At 43.9% G+C, this 20265-nt stretch overlaps 1 protein-coding gene across 6 annotated transcripts in view; it reads left to right on the top strand.

Moving 5' to 3' along the window:
* C10H1orf159 (chromosome 10 C1orf159 homolog) overlaps window positions 1–20265 on the top strand; it is a 53834-nt gene that overhangs the window by 14685 nt on the left and 18884 nt on the right. For 5 of the 6 annotated variants that reach the window (XM_040325988.1, XM_040325990.1, XM_040325992.1 and 2 more), the window contains exons 3-5: window positions 1669–1741; window positions 8662–8731; window positions 18027–18128. In XM_040325988.1, coding sequence (XP_040181922.1) covers window positions 1670–1741; window positions 8662–8731; window positions 18027–18128 — 244 coding nt within the window. In that variant the 5' untranslated portion in view covers window position 1669. The remainder of the gene's footprint in view (window positions 1–1668; window positions 1742–8661; window positions 8732–18026; window positions 18129–20265) is intronic. The other variant, XM_040325991.1, reaches the window with a different exon arrangement.

Here is a 20265-nt window from a genome sequence, read left to right as displayed (position 1 = left end):
CCAAGAGGAATGGGCAGCTTTACCATCTGAGAAGATAAAGAGCCTCATCCACAAATACCACAAAAGACTTCAAGCTTTCATTGATGATTAAAGAGGGCAATGCACAGTAAACATTTTTTATCAGGGTCATTTGGGTAGTTTCTGTTGCCATTATGATTTAAAGAGTAAACACAATTGAATGATAATAAATGGCTTCATCCAAACACTAACCATGGGTGAATTAGAAGTTTTTGTGTTATCAAATAATATGACTGAAAAATGGCCAAGAAATCATAAATTCTGCCAGGGTATGTAAACTTATGAGCACAACTGTATATTGCACTATATTGCCAAACGTATTGGGACGCCCCTCCAAATAATTGGATCCAGGTGTTCCAATCACCTCCATGGCCACTGCTGTATAAAATCAAGTACCTATGAATTTGTGAAAGACTGAGTCACTCTCAGCAGCTCAGTGAATTCAAGCGTGGTACCATGAAATTTCCTTGCTACTCAATATTCCACAGTCAACTGTTAGTGGTATTCTAACAAAGTGGAAGCAACTGGGAACCACAGCAACTCGGCCACAAAGTGGTAGGCTATGTAAAATGACAGAGCGGGGTCAGCTGAAGCTCAAAGTGAGCAGAAGTGGGAAACTGTATACAGAGTCAATAGCTACAGACCTTCAAACTTTTTGTGGCCTTCAGATAAGAACAGTGCGTAGAGAGCTCCATGGAATGGGTACCCATGGCCGAGCAGCCGCATCCAAGCATCAGATGCAGTGGTGTAAACCATGCCACCACTGGCAATCCAATGGACGTGTCTAGGTCTGGCCTTTGCCAGGAGAACATTGTGCCAAGTGTAAAGTGGGGGGGGGGGGGGGGTTATGGTGTGGGTTGTTTTTCAGGCGCTGGACTTGGCCTTTGGTTCCAGTAATAGGAGCTCTTAAGGCGTCGGCATACCAGGACATTTTGGACAATTTCATGCTCCCAACTTTGTGGGAACAGTTTGGGGGTGGCCCCTTCTGCGCATTGTTACGGCGGCGCAGTGTATCGTATTTACGCTACGCCGCCGTAAGTCAGAGAGGCAAGTGCTGTATTCACAAAGCAATTGCCTCCTAAGTTACGGCGGCGTAGCGTAAATGGGGCCAGCGTAAACATGCGTAATTCAAATGAGGATGAGGGGGCGTGTTTTATGTTAATTTTTTTAATCTTTACTGCGACGGGCAAGCGTACGTTCGTGAATCGGCGTATCTAGTAATTTACATATTCTACGCCAAAATCAACGGAAGCGCCCCCTAGCGGCCAGCGGGAAAATTGCACCCTAAGATACGACGGCGCAGGCCGTCGTATCTTAGCTAGGTTTAAGTGTATCTCAGTTTGAGCATACACTTAAACTTATGACGGGCTTAGATTCCGAGTTACGTCGGCGTATCTACTGATACGCCGGCGTAACTCTTTGTGAATCTGGTCCAATGTGTGTAAAGGCAGGCGTCCCAATACTTTTGACAAGTGTGTGTGTTGTTTTTTTTTTTTTTTCTCTAAGATGCCTCATTTATGCAGAGAGAGAATAAGACAACAAAAGGGCATTTAAGGCTGTGAGTGTCCCATGTGCCTGTGTGTTCTCTTTTATTTCTGCTGCCTGGATACCAATACACGTGTCTGTCACTTGTGTTTTTTGTGTCTTTAGAATGGCTGTACCCTGCATCATTCTCCTGGGCAGATTAATTGTGGAATCCGTGGGAGAATCGGTGAACTCTTTGGTATGTATAACATGTCTTCTTAATATCTTCCTTGCTTTGTCCTTCTCATTGGACACACCCAGGGCACATGCAAGAAACTGAATAAGTGAAAGCTGGTGAACAGCCAAACTATATGCAGTCACAATACTGTTCACGCATACAATATCGGGCTCATGCACCTGCCGTAAAAAAAAAAAGTTGAGTTTTTAACGCTATAGTCTGTTTTTTCGGAAAACCTGTGCATTTTTTTTTTTAAATGAGCCCATGCACACAGTTACATAAGTCAGTAACTCGTGCTGAATTCAGATCTTTTTAAATAACAACAGAAACCTGCATGTGGACCATATTTTGGTTACAGTACACATGTAAATGGGTGGGCTTTTCATTTGTACAGCACAAATCTGCTCTATAACACAACATGTAAATATAATGGCGTTTTTCGGGTTGTAAAAAATGAAGTTTTTAAGGGTCTAGAAAAAACTACATTTTTTTTTTTCAAGCCGATTATTAAAACGGCCTTGCCTACACACGATCGTGGAAAAAAAAAATGCTCTAGCCAAGCGCAGTGACGTACGACAGCACTCTTAAGGGGAAGTTCCATGCGGATGGCGCCACCCTTTGGGATGATTCCGTGTTAGTAAAAGACGATTCGCGCTTTTCTGTCTTACAGCGTGATGAATGTGCTTACTCCATTATGAACGCTAGTTTTACCAGAACGAGCGCTCCCTCTCATAACTTGCTTCTGAGCATGCGTGTTTTTTTTCATGTCGTTAACCACTTGACAACTGGGCACTTAAACACCCTTAATAACCAGACCAATTTTCAGCTTTCGGTGCTCTCACATTTTGAATGACAATAACTACACTGTAACCAAATGAAATTTTTGTCCTTTTTTTCCCACAAATAGAGCTTTCTTTTGGTGGTATTTGATCACCTCTGCGGTTTTTATTTTTTTCGCTATAAATGAAAAAAGAACGAAAATTTTGTAAAAAAATGATTTTTTTTTTCATTTCTATTATAACATTTTGCAAAAAATGAATTTTTCTTCATAAATTTGGCCTAAAATGTAAACTGCTACATATCTTTGGTTAAAAAAAAAAAAAAAATTGGGTTATTATTTAGTCTGGGTGAAAGTTATAGGGTCTACAAGCTATGGTACCAATTACTGAAAATGTATCAATTTGATCACATCTGAAGTACTGACGGCCTTTCTCATTTCTTGAGACCCTAACATGCCAGAAAAGTACAAATACCCCCTAAATGACCCCTTTTTGGAAAGAAGACATTCCAAGGTATTTAGAAAGAGGCATGGTGAGTTTTTTGAAGTTGTAATTTTTTCCCACAATTCTTTTCAAAATCAAGTTTTTTTTTTTTTTATTTTATTTTTTTTTCCACAAAAGTTTCATATTAGCAGGTTATTTCTCGCACACAGCATATTCATACCACAAAATACACCCCAAAACACATTCTGCTATTCCTCCCGAGTATGGCGATACCACATGTGTGAGACTTTTACACAGCGTGGCCACATACAGAGGCCCAACATGCAGGGAGCACCATCAGGCGTTCTGGAGCACCCAGACCAGTTCTGACATTTCTCTCCTACATGTAAAAATCATCATTTATTTGCTAGAAAATTACATAGAACCCCAAAAACATTATATATGCTTTTTTAGCAAAGACCCTAGAGAATACAATAGCGGTCGTTGCAACTTTTTATCGCGCATGGTATTTGCACAGCAATTTTTCGAACGCATTTTTTTGGGAAATAAAACAGTTTTGTGCTTTTTAAAAAAAAAAACATTAAAGTTAGCCCAATGTTTTTGCATAATATGAAAGATGAAGTTACGCAGAGTAAATAGATACCCAACATGTCACCCTTCAATATTGCACACGCTTGTGGAATGGCGCCAAACTTCGCTACTTAAAAATCCCCATAGGCGACGTTTTAAATGTTTTTACTGGTTACATGTTTTTAGTTACAGAGGAGGTCTGGGGCCAAAATTATTGCTCTCGCTCTAACGTTCGCATCGATACCCCACATGTGTGGTTTGAACACCGTTTTCATATGTGGGCGGGACTTACGTACACATTCGCTTCTGTATACGAGCACGCGGGAACAGGGGCGCTTTAAATATTTTTATTTTATTTTTATTGTTCATTTTACTTTATTTATTTTAGTTTGACACGTTTTTCCCCAAAAATAAATGTTTTGATCACTTTTATTCCAATTACAAGGAATGTAAACATCCCTTGTAATAGGAATATAGCATGACAGGTCCTCTTTACAGTGAGATATGGGGTCAATAAGACCCCACATCTCACCTCTAGGCTGGGAAGCCTGAAAAAAAAAAAAAAAAAAAAAAAAGATCCTGGCTTCGATCGCAGCGGTGAGTCAGAAGAAGCACCGGAGGGCGAAGGGAGTGGGGACGTCCACTTTTGCCTCCCGTAAGAACGATCAAGAGGCGGAACAGCCGACATGATCGTTCTTATGGTGTAGGGAATCGCTGGCTGAAAAAAATGATATCTGAATGATGCCTGTAGCTGCAGGCATCATTTAGATATCCCTGCACAAAGTCAAGGACCTCATATGACGTGGGCGGGAAGTGGTTAAAACACATTTTTTTCTGGGTATTGCAGAGTATTGGCCGGGGTATTGCAAAGTATTGGTGTTGGGGTATTGCAAAGTATTGGTGTTGGGGTATTGCAGAGTATTGGTGTTGGGGTATTGCAGAGTATTGGTGTTGGGGTATTGCAGAGTATTGGTGTTGGGGTATTGCAAAGTATTGGTGCGGGGGTATTGCAAAGTATTGGTGCGGGGGTATTGCAAAGTATTGGTGCGGGGGTATTGCAAAGTATTGGCCGGGGTATTGCAAAGTATTGGTGCGGGGGTATTGCAGAGTATGGTGCGGGGGTATTGCAGAGTATGGTGCGGGGGGTATTGCAAAGTATTGGCCGGGGTATTGCAAAGTATTGGCCGGGGTATTGCAAAGTATTGGTGCGGGGGTATTGCAGAGTATTGTGTGGGGGGTATTGCAGAGTATTGTGTGGGGGTATTGCAGAGTATTGTGCGGGGGGTATTGCAGAGTATTGTGCGGGGGGTATTGCAGAGTATTGTGCGGGGGGTATTGCAGAGTATTGTGCGGGGGGTATTGCAGAGTATTGTGCGGGGGGTATTGCAGAGTATTGTGCGGGGGGTATTGCAGAGTATTGTGCGGGGGGTATTGCAGAGTATTGTGCGGGGGGTATTGCAGAGTATTGTGCGGGGGGTATTGCAGAGTATTGTGCGGGGGGTATTGCAGAGTATTGTGTGGGGGGTATTGCAGAGTATTGTGTGGGGGGTATTGCAGAGTATTGTGTGGGGGGTATTGCAGAGTATTGTGTGGGGGGTATTGCAGAGTATTGCGTGGGGGGTATTGCAGAGTATTGCGTGGGGGGTATTGCAGAGTATTGCGTGGGGGGTATTGCAGAGTATTGCGTGGGGGGTATTGCAGAGTATTGCGTGGGGGGTATTGCAGAGTATTGCGCGGGGGGTATTGCAGAGTATTGCGCGGGGGGTATTGCAGAGTATTGCGCGGGGGGTATTGCAGAGTATTGCGCGGGGGTATTGCAGAGTATTGCGCGGGGGGTATTGCAGAGTATTGCGCGGGGGGTATTGCAGAGTATTGCGCGGGGGGTATTGCAGAGTATTGCGCGGGGGGTATTGCAGAGTATTGCGCGGGGGGGATTGCAGAGTATTGCGCGGGGGGTATTGCAGAGTATTGCGCGGGGGGTATTGCAGAGTATTGCGCGGGGGGTATTGCAGAGTATTGCGCGGGGGGTATTGCAGAGTATTGCGCGGGGGGTATTGCAGAGTATTGCGCGGGGGGTTTTGCAGAGTATTGCGCGGGGGGTTTTGCAGAGTATTGCGCGGGGGGTTTTGCAGAGTATTGCGCGGGGGGTTTTGCAGAGTATTGCGCGGGGGGTATTGCAGAGTAATTGCGCAGGGAAGGCAGAGCATTGCAGAGTATTGCGCAGGGAAGGCAGAGTATTGCAGGGGTTAATGCAGAGTATTGCACAGGGAAGGAAGAGTATTGCAGGGGGTTAATGCAGAGTATTGCACAGGGAAGGAAGAGTATCTCAGGGGGTTAATGCAGAGTATTGCACAGGGAAGGAAGAGTATTGCAGGGGGTTAATGCAGAGTATTGCACAGGGAAGGCAGAGTATTGCAGGGGTTAATGCAGAGTATTGCACAGGGAAGGAAGAGTATTGCAGGGGGTTAATGCAGAGTATTGCACAGGGAAGGAAGAGTATCTCAGGGGGTTAATGCAGAGTATTGCACAGGGAAGGAAGAGTATTGCAGGGGGTTAATGCAGAGTATTGCACAGGGAAGGAAGAGTATCTCAGGGGGTTAATGCAGAGTATTGCACAGGGAAGGAAGAGTATCGCAGGGGGTTAATGCAGAGTATTGCACAGGGAAGGCAGAGTATTGCAGGGGTTAATGCAGAGTATTGCACAGGGAAGGAAGAGTATTGCAGGGGGTTAATGCAGAGTATTGCACAGGGAAGGAAGAGTATCTCAGGGGGTTAATGCAGAGTATTGCACAGGGAAGGAAGAGTATTGCAGGGGGTTAATGCAGAGTATTGCACAGGGAAGGCAGAGTATTGCAGGGGTTAATGCAGGGATGGCTGAGCAGGGATGGATGGATCTGTGACTGCAATAGTCACAGATCCATCCCACACTGCTGCTGCCATCCGCGCTCTCCTCTCACACTGTACCGATCGGTACAGCGAGAGGAGGGAGGAACCGGCGTCATCAAATGACGCCGGTTTGTTTACCTGTGATCGCGCCGTCATTGGACGGCGCGATCACATGGTAAAAGACCGCGGTTGTCGGTCAGTTACCGAGATCTGTGCACAGAATTTTCAGTGTGCGCGCCCGAGGCGGCGCGCATTACTGCTTCTGGTGGGCGCCGTTAAATAACGGCGACCCCCAGTTAAGCAACCACCTTGCCGCCGTTATATGACGGCGGCTGGTGGTTAAAGCCCACACACGTACATTTTTTACAACCTGAAAAATGACAACGTTAAAAACGTCGTAAAAAAATAGAGCATGTTCGCAAAAATTTTGGCCATTTTTTAGATTGTGAAAAATGCTCTGAAGATCACACAATCGTTTTTAATGACATAAAAAAAAAACGTAATTTTTTAGAACCCGAAAAACGGTCATGTGCATTAGGCATTTATATTCCGATTGATTACGCACGGCATGTTGGCATTGCATGTCTGTCTGCATCCCAGCAACCAATAGGGCAAACAGGATAATTTGTGCTATACATTGTACACATGTAAACTCTAACACAAATGTTGTATGCATACAGTACTGTATACGGCCAAAATTTGGTGATGGCACGTTGAGCATGGGCCCCCTTATTACGCTCTAAAAACAGAAACTCAATTGAAAGTGGAGTGGAGATTATACTGAAATGTTAGCATCAAGCTATGTTCACTTTAGCTCTGGAGTGGGATAGCTGGGTTATAAACGAAGGGCTGAAAAAAAAAAAAAGTCTCGGCTTAGCAGGGAGTATTTCAACGTTTTTGCATTAGCGTTTATCAGTGTTGGTGGTTTTTAGCGTTTTAGAAAAAAACGCCAAAAAATGCTGGCGAGACATGTTTTTAGCGTTTATCTGCGTTTATCTGCGTTTTTTCTTGCGTTTTTAGGTTAAAAAAAATGCACTTTGACCGCGATTTTTGAGCGTTCAGAAAAAAAGCCCATAAACGCCAATGCTCATTAAAGCTGAATGGAGTGGAGTTTATGGGCTTTTAAAAAGCGCCCAAACTCCATTAAACTGCAGTTTATCACCTCCAGTGTGTATGGAGCCTAAATGCTGGTGAGCAACATTTTTGAGCGTTTATCAGCGTTTGAGCGTTTTTTACAGCTGAAAAACGTCTCCCAGAACCCACTAGTTTTTTTATTTTATTTTTTTTTACTCAAAAACACTGCTCAAAACTGCTGATAACAGCCTATGTGTGCATGGACACATAGGATAACATGATGGAGAATTTAATGACTGGAAAAAAACGTCTACAGCCAAAAACAGCTGCTGTAAAAACGTCCAGTGTGCATGAGGACTTTAAAATCACAGGACAAAATAACTGTGCTGTTGATTCAGCAAGTTTTGTAGACGTATCCTAAGCACGTTGTGTATCCTACGCAATGTGCGTAGCCTGATGCATTGTTTTTGCCTCCTCCCAGTTACCTAGGCCATCATCCCACTGTCCCTCCCTGAGTGCCGGTGTTCTGCCGAATAAGTTCCACCCGGCAGATAAGGACCCCTTGTACTGCGCAGGCGCAGCACCGAGTCTCTGTAAATAGCCGAACATGTAGAGCTAAGAGTAGTCAGCTCTACACAGCGCATGCGCAATGACTATCACATATAGGCCGTACGTTCCCGATGCTAGTGCTACTCTGCAAGGGGCGGGGTTGATTTTAACAATAAAGTACACGTCTTAGCGGGTTGTGTTGGCCATCTGAGTTAAATGTGCAAATCCGCCCATCGACACGCCCCGCTAAGACGTGTACTATATAGTTAAAATCAACCCCGCCCCTTGCAGAGTAGCACTAGCATCGGGAGCGTGCGACATATGTGATGGTCATTGTGCGTGCGCCTTGTAGAGCTGACTCTCAGCTCTACGCGTTCGGCTATTTTCGGAGACTCTGCGCCGCGCCTGCGCAGTACAAGGGGGATCCGCTGGGAAAACATTTTTGGCAGGACACCGGCATCCTCTATCTGGTGAATTGTCCCCTAGCATCATCAAGTCTGGTGCAGAGCCATGGACCCTGCTTCTTTGTGTGTGTGTGTGTGTATAATTTTTTTTTTTTTTTTTTTTATCCTTCAGTCATTATAGAAGCATAGACATGATTGACACAAACATTAATCTTCACTTGTGTTCTTCTGTCAGGTCTCGGATTGCTGTAGTGAAAAGCTTGTTTTAAATGGCACATGCCCTGCTGAGCAAAGATGCAGTCCAGGTAATTATTTTTTTCTGTTGCCAGTGCCAACAAATGTCAGCATTGCCAGGCTTTTACCTAATTACAGAAATACTGACCTAATTGTGTATAATGAAGGTGTGTTGCATGAGTATGGAAGCTGTGGCAGCAAAATCGAATTATTTCTTCGCTAGCACACGGCTTTGCATCTTATCAGTCAGGCTGCTAAAATAAATGCTATGTAGATACATTTTCAGTACTTCTGGATTGCATTGGTGCAGTTGCATGCTTTACCTGGCAGGGTTGGTGCTTTAGTACTGTGGGTACATCTGAGGTATTTTAGGTTTTTATGTAGATGTACGACAAGCTTCTGAAGAAGCGACTCCGGTTGTGAAACATGCAGATCATACGATTTATGGAAGGTTGGAACCCCTGCAGCTGGAGGAGTTTGGAAAATACTTTGGGTTATTAATGTACAAGTACCCACACAACTCCTAGGTGCTTTTATCAGCTCCGGGAATACACCATGCTCCACATACTGAGTGCATATGTTTTTAATGATTATTGGTGATTTTAAAAGATTTTATGACTTTGTTAAAGAATAAAGTCTTGTCTCTTTCTGCTGTTCCGTCCCTTCCGTTATCAGCATGAGAACTTCTGACAAGTTCTTCGTTCGACACAGGCAAAAAAAAGAAGCTGGGGGGTGGGTGCATAGAGACAGATAAGCAGAGAGCTGGTCTATTCATAGCACAGCTCTGCATGTTTCTTCATTCCTCTGCCTATGTGGGGGGGGGTGTGCCTTTTCTCCAATCAGCTGTCATACGGTGTATGCCAAGACTCCACACCCAGTGGTGGAACAGGAAGAAAAATGTTCACTTTCTAAACTGTGTAGAAAGCTGAAGACCGCACATGTAAAAATAAAACTTATGTAGGGAGATTTGTTTCATCTCTGTGTATCATCTGAGGCTGTTCGCTTCACTGGGTATATGTAAAGGGTTTACAGCAACTTTAAAGCATTTCCTGCATTAAAGTGGTTGTAAACCCCATTCATGAAATCTGACCTGGGCACATATATCTGCATTGTTTACTTCTCTCTCCAAAGCTTTTAGTGCAGTGTCTTTTTGCTGCTCCGTTCCTCTGTTATCAGCATAACTTCTGACAAGCTCTCCGACTTGGGAGATAAAAGCAGCTGGAAATTTTGTGTCGAGTAGGAAACTTTGAGATCAGCAGGGATCTTTTCTATTCAGACTGCAACGCTGCCAGTTTCTTTGTTCCTCGGCCTATGTGGATGGGGGGGGGGGGGAGGGGGTGCCTTTCCTCCTATCGGCTCACAGTGTAGGCCCAGAATCCACACCTAGTGCTGGAAGAGGAAGAAAGATTTGTAACAATGTGCGCTTTCTAAAGAATGTAGAAAGGGAAAGACCGCAGATATGCATGTAAAACCTATGTAGGGAGATTTGTTTCATCTGTGCATCCTCCGAGGCCATTCACTTTGCTGGGTGTCATATCATTCATTAGTGGCAGCGATTCTGTGCACCATAAGAACGATCATAGCAGCAGTTCCGCCGCTTGATCGTTCTTATAGCCGGTGGCCGTGCCATCGGGGGGGCCTGGAGAAAGAATCGTACGGCGCAGGCTAGGAAGCATAGAGATGACTGGTGCCCAGATGGTCACCAGTCATCTCTATCACCGACGGAGGCCCGGGCGCGTTGTGATGACGTTGCGCCCGGGTACCTGAAAGTAAACAAAGCCGCGATTGCGGCTAGTAAACAATACTAAGCATCAGATCGTGATTTTTTTTTTGTTTCACGATCTCATGCTTTCCAGCCTGGAGGAGAGATGTGGGGTCTTATTGACCCGCATCTCTCCATAAAGAGGACCTGTCACACACATTTCCTATTACAAGGGATGTTTACATCCCTTGTAATAGGAATAAAAGTGATAAAAAAAAAAAAGTGTTAAAAAATTAAAGTAAAAAATTAAACTCCCCTGTCCCCCGTAGCTCGTGCGCAGAAGTGAACGCACACGTAAGTCCCGCCCACATGTAAAGCCGTTCAAACCTCATATGTGAGGTGTCGCCGCGTGCGTTAGAGTGCCAGCAACAATTCTCACACTAGACCTCCCCCCAAACGCATACCTGACTTCTCCATTGACCCATCGCTGTCCAGTCTGCAGCAGCGCTCTCCCTGCTCACACACTGAGAGTAGCAGGAGTCACACTCCTTGCTCATTGTAGGACTATGACCGAGCTGGGATTTGTGTGTCTATGGGCGCACAGAACCCGGCCTGCACACCCCCCTGCTGATGGCGTACTTGAAGAGGAGGAGTGAACAGCGCTGGCAGGGGGACTCCAGAAAAGAAGGTAAGGGACTGCTCTGTGCATTACCATTATTTTAAGGAAAAAAAAGCATTTACAATCACTTTAAGGCAAACGTGCAAAATTATAACATTCTTGGCAACTGGTTTTATTTCAGCTTGCTCCATTCTGATGTAAAACTGAAACTTTATTGGTTACTGCTGAACTTCCCTGTACATTGAACTGCTTTGCTGAATAAGCCAGTTCTGAACTCACTCAAACCGCAGTCTTCTTTTTAAAGGTTCAGACTCCAGAAATGTCACTCTGATATTAGCCTAACTAGCTAGTGTGTCCCTGCCCTGGAGCAAGCTTGCAGTAAAGCTGAAGAGTGGATTCTGTCTAGCATATGTCTTCTAGGTTAGTGGTTCTCTAGTTCATGAAGCCAGATTCAAAATTGCAATACGGAGCTTGCTAAGCTAAGGCCGGAGCACCGTTGTACATGAGAGGTTTTGTACTTGCTACACCCACGCAGTGCATAAAGGGAGCTTGGCTGAGCATCTATACATTGCTAGGGCCATACACAAAAGGCAGGGAATAAATATGACTGATAGACAGACAAATGCCATTTTTAGAAGGTGGTCAGAAAATATAAGCTTGTATGTTCTCTCCTAAGTTTTACTTTAATAGTCTTCCTTTAAACCGAGAGTGCTGATATCTGTGAAAGAAATTGCCACAAACCTCCGTTCTCCCACTTCTGCACCATATTCTAGTTTCAGGGCAGTCAAACATAATCCTTTTCAGCTTCGCAGCAAGTCATATGACTGTCTTGAAAACGAGCACATGCTTAACGCTGATCTGTTTTATTAGTTTTGGTTGTTGCTTATATAACCTGTTTAAAAACTGCGAGATTTGACAAGACAATAAACCATTTATGCCATGAAGATTTTAACCACTTAACCCCCGGACCATATTGCTGGTCAAAGACCAGAGCACTTTTTGCGATTCGGGACTGCGACGCTTTAACTGACAATTGCGCGGTCGTGCGACGTGGCTCCCAAACAAAATTGGCGTCCTTTTTTTCCCACAAATAGAGCTTTCTTTTGGTGGCATTTGATCATCTCTGCGGTTTTTATTTTTTGCGCTATAAACAAAAATAGAGCGACAATTTTGAAAAAAATGAATATTTTTTACTTTTTTGCTATAATAAATATCCCCCAAAAATATATAAAAAAAAAAAATTTTTCCTCAGTTTAGGCCGATACGTATTCGTGTACATATTTTTCGTAAAAAAAAATCGCAGTAAGCGTTTGATTGGTTTGCGCAAAAGTTATAGCGTTTACAAAATAGGGGGTATTTTTATGGTATTTTTATTAATATATTTTTTTACTAGTAATGGCGGCGATCAGCGATTTTTTTTTTTCGGTACTGCGACATTATGGCGGACACTTCGGACACATTTTTGGGACCATTGGCATTTTTATAGCGATCCGTGCTATAAAAATGCATTGGATTACTATAAAAATGCCACTGGAAGTGAAGGGGTTAACACTAGGGGGCGGGGAAGGGTTTAAGTATGTCCCTGTGTGTTATCTTACTGTGGGGGGGGTGGCTTCACTAGGGGAAACAGTGATCCTCTGTTCATACATTGTATGAACAGAAGATCAGCATTTCCCCCGCTGACAGGACCGAGAGCTGTGTGTTTACACACACAGCTCCCGGTCCCCGCTCTGTAACGAGCGATCGCGTGTGCCCGGCGGCGATCGAGCCCGCCGGGCACACGCACGGGAGTCGGGGGCGAGCGGGGGCACACACGCCCCCTAGTGGCGGCTCAAAGAGCCGCCGTATATCTACGGGAGAGGAGAGCCGACCTGCCGCCGTATAATGACGGTGCGCGGTCGGCTAGTGGTTAAATAACTGCACATTTAGCTGGATTCATGTAGGGCGGCGTATGTTTCAGCCGGCGTAGCGTATCGTATTTACGCCACGTCGCCGTAAGTTAGAGAGGCAAGTGCTGTATTCACAAAGCACTTGCGTCCTAAGTTATGGCGGCGTAGCGTAAATGTGCCGGCCTAAGCGTGCCTAATTCAAATGAGGAACAGGTGGTCGTGTTTTATGTTAATGAATCGTGACCCGACGTGATTGACGTTTTTAACGAACGGTGCATGCGCCGTCCGTGGACATATCCCAGTGTGCATTGCTCCAAAGTACGCCGCAAGGACTTATTGGTTTCGACGTGAACGTAAATTACGTCCAGCCCCATTCACGGACGACTTGCGCAAACTACGTAAAATTTTCAAAATTCGACACGGGAAAGACGTCCATACTTAACATTGGCTAGGCCAGCTTTTTGTTGGACTAACTTTACGCCTGAAAACGCCTTACGTAAACGACGTATCTTTACTGTGACGGGCAAGCGTACGTTCGTGAATAGGCGTATCTTGCTGATTTACGCATTCTAGGCGTAAATCAGCGTTCACGCCCCTAGTGGCCGGCGGAACTAGACAGCTAAGATACGACGGCGCAGTCTCTTGGCTACATTTAAGTGTATCTCAATTTGAGAATACACTTAAATGTACGACTGCGCAGATTCAGAGTTATGATGGTGTATCTACTGATACGCCGGCTTAACTCTTTCTGAATCTAGCTATTTGTTCCTAATGCAGTCCCCAGAATGCAGTGCAGATTTTTACATCACTACAAAGATATTTTCCTCTCCTGTCATCTGTTCTGATGGAGGGTTACACCCTAAATCTCTTCAGTTCGCGGTATTAAATGACACGAATTCTGCAGGCTGAGCTGACTAAGGAATGGGGTGTATTTCTGCTTGGAATTCAGGGTGTATACAGAAGAAAAACACAACATTATTTTTCAAACTGCGTGAATATTTCAGTTCTTGCCTTTTTATGTGTCACTAGGTCATCCATATTGAAAAGCCAAGTAACCGTGTGGTAGGATTCAGCTGCATTGATCAGAACTTCAGTAAAAATATTTATTATCACAAGATCTTTTGAAAAATTTAAATCTTTTTGTTCTTTGCCAAAGTACAGAGGATCTGTCTTTATGTTTAAATAACGGAAAAAATAAATAGTGTAAAAAGTTTCCAAAACAAAGTAACAAAAGTTCCTGGGTTCACAAAAAATGCATTATGCTCTTCAGCAGAATTGGGCCCTTTTTACACGTGCGGACAGTATGTCTGTATTTCATCCATCCGTTTTCGGATGAAATACAGACATGCATGTATCCCTATGGGATAGCGGGTGTCAGCGGATGAATATCCGCTGACACCCGATCTCATTGGTCCCCGCTATGGTCCAATTCTGCAGACGGAGGAAAATCCTTTTTTTTTTTTTTGCAATCCGTCTGCGGATCGGGTGAACATGGACAAGACGGTCCGTGTTCATCGGATTTCCCCCCCATAGAGGCGAGCGGAGATCTGACAGGGCAGTGCAGGGACTGCTCTGTCATCTGCCAGCTTAGCGGGGATCAACGGAGCGATTCCCGCTGAGCAAGCGGACAAGAAAGGTACAGATCCTCACGGGATCCGTACGTGTAAAAGGGGCCTTAAAGGGTCACTAAAGGAAAGAGTTTTTTTTTTTCTTCTTCTTTTAGCTAAATGGCTTCCTTTTACCTTACTGCAGTCCTGGTTTCATGTCCTCATTGTTCAATTTTGCTTTGATGTTGCTGTAATTCTTCTCTGTTCTGGACACTTCCTGGTTGTCTGTTTCCTGATGACCACAGTACTGGGAGATTCTAGTTTCATTTTCCAAACCATTAGTGCTCTATGGCTTTGTACATGCACAGAGGCAGGATAACATGCAAAAACAAAACTAGAGGTACATTATATGATTGATTTTTATCTATTTTTAATCAATTTTAAAAGGAATCAGTTAACTATTATGTCTCTATACCCTGTAAACAGTCATTCCCTTTACAACTCCTTTAAGGTGCTTGCTGCATAGTGAGATGGGGGGCTGAAAAAAAAACTGCAGATTGTAAAAAATACCACTGACATTCAGGCAGGATTTACACACTTTTTGTATCACACATGCTTTTTAGTAATTTGCAGTTTGGTATGGGCATGAGTGGGGCTGAAGCACTTGTGTCCTTAATGTATGCACATTCAGATGTGTTTCTCGCTTGTCGCTTGCAGCTGCAGTTCAAAGGAGATCCACATATTTTTTGCACTGCACCCTCCCTCGAAGGGGGTGAATGCACTGCTCACAATACGCTGATGAAGTGCACATTGGGTGCACATATAATATTATGTACAAATGACAACTAATATACTGCGCTTGTAGTAAAATCAAATCAAATTGAAGCTCCACTACCAACGTGCGATATTAATCACAATGGAAGAAATCCTAAATAAGTGTTGCGCTAAGGTCAGATTATTCAAACAGTGAGTCCAAGTGTCGAGTTATTAAGAGTCCCAAGACTGATAATAATTTTGTATTCCAAGCAGATAGAATCCCTCCACCTTGTGGATTCGCCACCACCACATATATGGATGTACTCTTACCAAAGTGCATAGACCTCCTATTACGGGAGGTCAAAGCAGACTCATCTCATCCACTACTGTTCCAGCAGGGAAAAAACGATAATCACTCTAGACCAGGGCTCAAAATTTCAGGTCCTGAGCTACTCGCCAGGCCTTAAGAGTTACTCGCCACCAGCTGCCCCGCCCCTTATCCCGCCCCTAAACGCCCTTATAAATTATCCATATTTTATCCAGCTCATACACAGGTATACCATGATTGCAAATTCCCCCCTCCCAACGCTCTCAATAACGCCCCTCCCGGTACTCTCAGAAATCCCCCCCCCCAACAGCTCTGTCACCTCTTGGAAATATAGGATGCAGCCGGCACCGTGCTGTTTAGTTAATTTTTTTCTTCAGCACAGTGCCGCTGACAGAGCTCCGACTGTAAATGCCCCACCAGCAAATGTGGGCCATATGCCCTGGGTGCCTGGTGCTCACAATAAAGCTGTCTCTCAAAACTATTTCATGATGGGGCTGCAGGATTCCTTACCAAGGGAGTTGCTGAGACCGAGGCAAAAAGTGGGAGCAGAAGCGGAAGGCGGAGGGCGAAGCTGGCCGAAAATCGTGCGATTGGAGTTTGCATTGAGGAGGGGGAGAGCAGAGATTTTCAGCAAGCCAGGACGATTTGGGGTTATCCCCTGGGCGCCTCTTCTCCTCCCTCAGCAGCATCCTGTCTGCTTCGGCCTGCTCCACTCGCCCTACCTAAATATCCACTCGCCAAATGCGAGCAGGCGAGTAGAATTTTAGAGGTCTGCTCTAGACCATCCATGGACATGGCAACAATCCTCTTGCCTAAGGCCGTCATAGCACATGATATAACTCTAATAAAGAAATGAGCATCAATAGTGTAAAAACTTTTAAGAGCTGACTTTATCAAAAGTATTGCACTTGCATGTTCCAAGAATCAATTCAGCATAAAATCAAATCCAGTATGTAAAATATTTTTACATACTGGATTTGATTTTATGCTGAATTGCTTCTAGAGTGATTTTTCCCATGAGCCTGCTTTGACCTCCCATAATAGGTCTATGCTCTCTGGTAAGAGTACATCCATATATGTGGTGGTGGTGGTGGTAAAGCCACAGGGTGGAGTGATTCCATCTGTGCTTGGAATACAAAATTATTTTCACCTATTATCACAATCTTGGGACTCTTGCTGGTATTGAATTGATACTTGGACTGAATAATCTGACCTTAGTGCAACACTTTTTTATTTATGATCTAATATGTACATCTGGCCAATTTGCACTAGTGCCTGTGGCTGTATGGGCCAAGCTTTTCCTCACCGGCCCCCAAAAATTATTCCAAATGATAAAATGTATTTATGAAACATGGTAAAACCAAGTAATGGGTCTTAGGGGTAAGGGATAGCGGTCACATTGAGCTAAAATCAATGACCCGCACTGATTGCACATAACCCCTCACATGAGTGGTAACGTGATCAATGCCTCTTGCTGAGCCTAGACATGGACGATTTGCTGCCAAGCGCCCAGTGTGTGTGTGTGTGTGTGCGCATCTATAGCAGAGAGTGGTCTAGCATTGAGGAAGGGGACCCAACTTTAGGATCTTGCACACAGGCCTACTGCATTTAGAAAATGCCCATGGGCTGAAATTTAAGAATTTAACACTGCTGGGTACACTGAAAGGGATGGGGGGGGGGGGGGCTATAAAGGACTTAAGCAACGTCCTCTAAGGAATGTAAGTTTCAGGCTGGTTGTCAAGGGCGGTACAAATTATGAGACTAATTCTGATGCAACAGACACACGACCGATTTTCCCGTCGGATAAAAAAACGATAGTTTTCCCGACGAAATTCCGGCCAAGCTTGTCTTGCGTACACACGGTCAGACCAAATTCCGACCATCCTAAGCGCGATGACGTACAACACGTACGACGGCACTATAAAGGGGAAGTTCAATTCCAATGGCGCCACCCTTTGGGCCGCTTTTGCTGATCCTCGTGTTAGTAGAAATTTGAGAGACGATTCGCGCTTTTCATTCTCATGCTTTTCAGTCCGTTACAGCGTGACGAATGTGCTATCTCCTTTACGAATGCTAATTTTACCAGACCGAGCGCTCCCGTCTTATACTTGATTCCGAGCATGTGCGCTTTTTCTTCCCATCGGAAAAGTATACAGACAACGGTTTTCCCACTAGGATTTTTTCCTGATGGGGGGGGGGGGGGGAGAGAGATCCTGCTCTTTTTTTTAAAGCTCGCATTGCAGTTTTTCCTATGGGGAAACCTGTTTGTGTGTGTGTGTGTGTGTGTGTGTGTGTGTGTGTGTGTGTGTGTACAAGGCATTAAAGTGGAATTAAGCCTCCACCTAAAAAAATAAAATGTAATGGCCCCAGGAGCTTTATGCTATATAATGTACTAGTGTGATAAGTATTAGTCCATTACAAATATTTTAAAGTGCAACATTTTTGTTTTTCCGCTATAATGTGTTTGAAACAGACTGAAAAGTGGCTAAATGTAATCAGTACCTTGTCTGTTTTCCGCATACCAGGATGCTTTCAGATATGGACCAGTAATGGAGGAACCTCCTGTATTAAATGTGCAAATGACTCCAGTCAGGAAGTTGCTTATAATCTTACAGAGTGCACAAATAGTAAGTTATTCAATTTTCTATGTTCATGGAGTGTATTCATGACACTGTGAGCTTATCCTGAGTTGTCCTGTGAGCTTATTCGGTTATCCTGAGCTGCTAAGAAAATATGGTGATACGAAAGGACGTAACGCACGTTGTTGTTCAAAAAACACGTTGGGGCGCCGTAATTTCGCGCAAAGCACGGCGGGAAATTTCCTAACGGAGCATGCGCAGAACGTTCGGCGCGGGAACGCGCCTAATTTAAATGGTACACGCCCCCATTTGAATTAGGCGGGCTCGCGCCGGACGGATTTACGTTACGCCGCCGCAAGTTTACAGGCAAGTGCTTTGTGAATCAAGCACTTGCGCGTAAAACTTGCGGCGGTGTAACGTAAATGACATACTTTACTCCGCAGCGCGAGAACGTGAATCTGGCCCTTTGAGCCTAGAATATTGCACCTTTTTACAATATTCAAATTTCCTGAGATTGTCGATTTAGGGTTTTCATGAGCTGTAAGCCATAATCGTCACAATTGACAAATCACGGCTTGAAATTTCTTGCTTTGCATGTAATGAGTCTATCTCATATGTTAGTTTCACCTTTTAAGTTGCATTAGTAAAAAAAATGAACTTTTGCACGATATGCACATTTTTCGAGCTTACACTTGTAAGTGTTTAATGAGACACCACTGTGTGATGAGTGTGTGAGAATGTTGTATAGCAAAATGATAAACTAAAAATAAAATATGAGCCGATTAGGAGTAATCCACTAGTCAAAATATGTGATGAAATGAGAGAGTGAGTATGTGTGTCTAAAAGCGTAAATACCTGTTTGTGTGGTAGATAGTGTAGGTCAGGGATATGCAATTAGCGGACCTCCAGCTGTTGCAAAACTACAAGTCCCATCATGCCTCTGCCTCTTTGTGTCATGCTTGTAGCTGTCAGAGTCTTGCTATGCCTCATGGGAATTGTAGTTCTGCAACAGCTGGAGGTCCACTAATTGCATATCCCTGGTGTAGGTGATGTCTCTTCCTGTTAAAGCAAAGATGTGGCGTAGCGGCCGGCCCTGGCAGGGGGGAGGGGCGGATCCCCGCCAACGTCATACCTTAATGTCTAAGTGTGGCGTAGGGTGATAAGGGGGATCAAGCCACCCGCAGGACCGAGCCTGCTAGACATCACCTACGTTATCTACCACACAGACGGGTATTTACGCTGTTGGACTTATTTGAGACACACACTCACTTTCTCACACACACATACATTTTTTCAAATATTTTTCATACATATATACCTTTTTACGTTTTAAACCAATCATCTCTGGCTGCACTTTCTGTGTTCGTCGAGATGTGGTGTGGCATAGCGGTCAAATCATGCAGTAGCAGTTCTCCCTGGACCAACCCTCAACTTAGCGGTGGAGGTGGGGAGTCTCCCACCTCAACCCTGGGTGAGACACCATGTCCGGGCCCCTCACCCTTTTCGTCTTGAAGCTGATCCGTAAGTTTTTGAGCAGTTTACGGTTATCAGTATATCTTTGTCCCTTTGTGGGCATTATGTGCTAATAAATCTTTTTCATTTATTCCTTTTTAGTTTAATTATCGCATCCCACTCCCGATGAGTAGCTACATGCTACGAAACGCGTTGTCATTTTGAATCAACTGTCAATTATGTCTACATGAGTATTTATATATTTGTGTGTGAGAGAGAGATATATATATATAATATGAATGATGTTTAAAAAAAAATTTTTTTAATCATGTTTATTACATATTATTATGACTGTTCATTGATAATATTCATTCTCTATAATTAAACATATTAGCACTAACAACAATGTTATTATTTACAATTATTATATTTGTTATCATAAGTGCTATTATGATTGCTACTCTGTCTAATACTTTTATCAATGTTTAGGAATTGGTTGGGGCGGTGGTCATGCAGTTTCACTGTGTGATTGTGGCAGTACAATGTATCAAGTCCCATTAAATGATATGTCGTCTAACTTAATTTAAATTAAATCTTATTCTTCATTATTTACCCGCATAGATTTGCCTCATGTAAAGTCCCACCACCTACTCCCATTAGAGTTGTGCTTCTGCCACTTCTACATTGTTTGCAAGCCTTTTGTCATAACCTAGAGTTCCAAATTAAGGGATTT

Source organism: Rana temporaria, chromosome 10 (assembly GCF_905171775.1).
Source record: "Rana temporaria chromosome 10, aRanTem1.1, whole genome shotgun sequence".
Lineage (NCBI taxonomy): Eukaryota > Metazoa > Chordata > Amphibia > Anura > Ranidae > Rana > Rana temporaria.
Note: the sequence above shows the minus strand (reverse complement) of the source record. Positions and strands in the feature narration are given on the sequence as shown.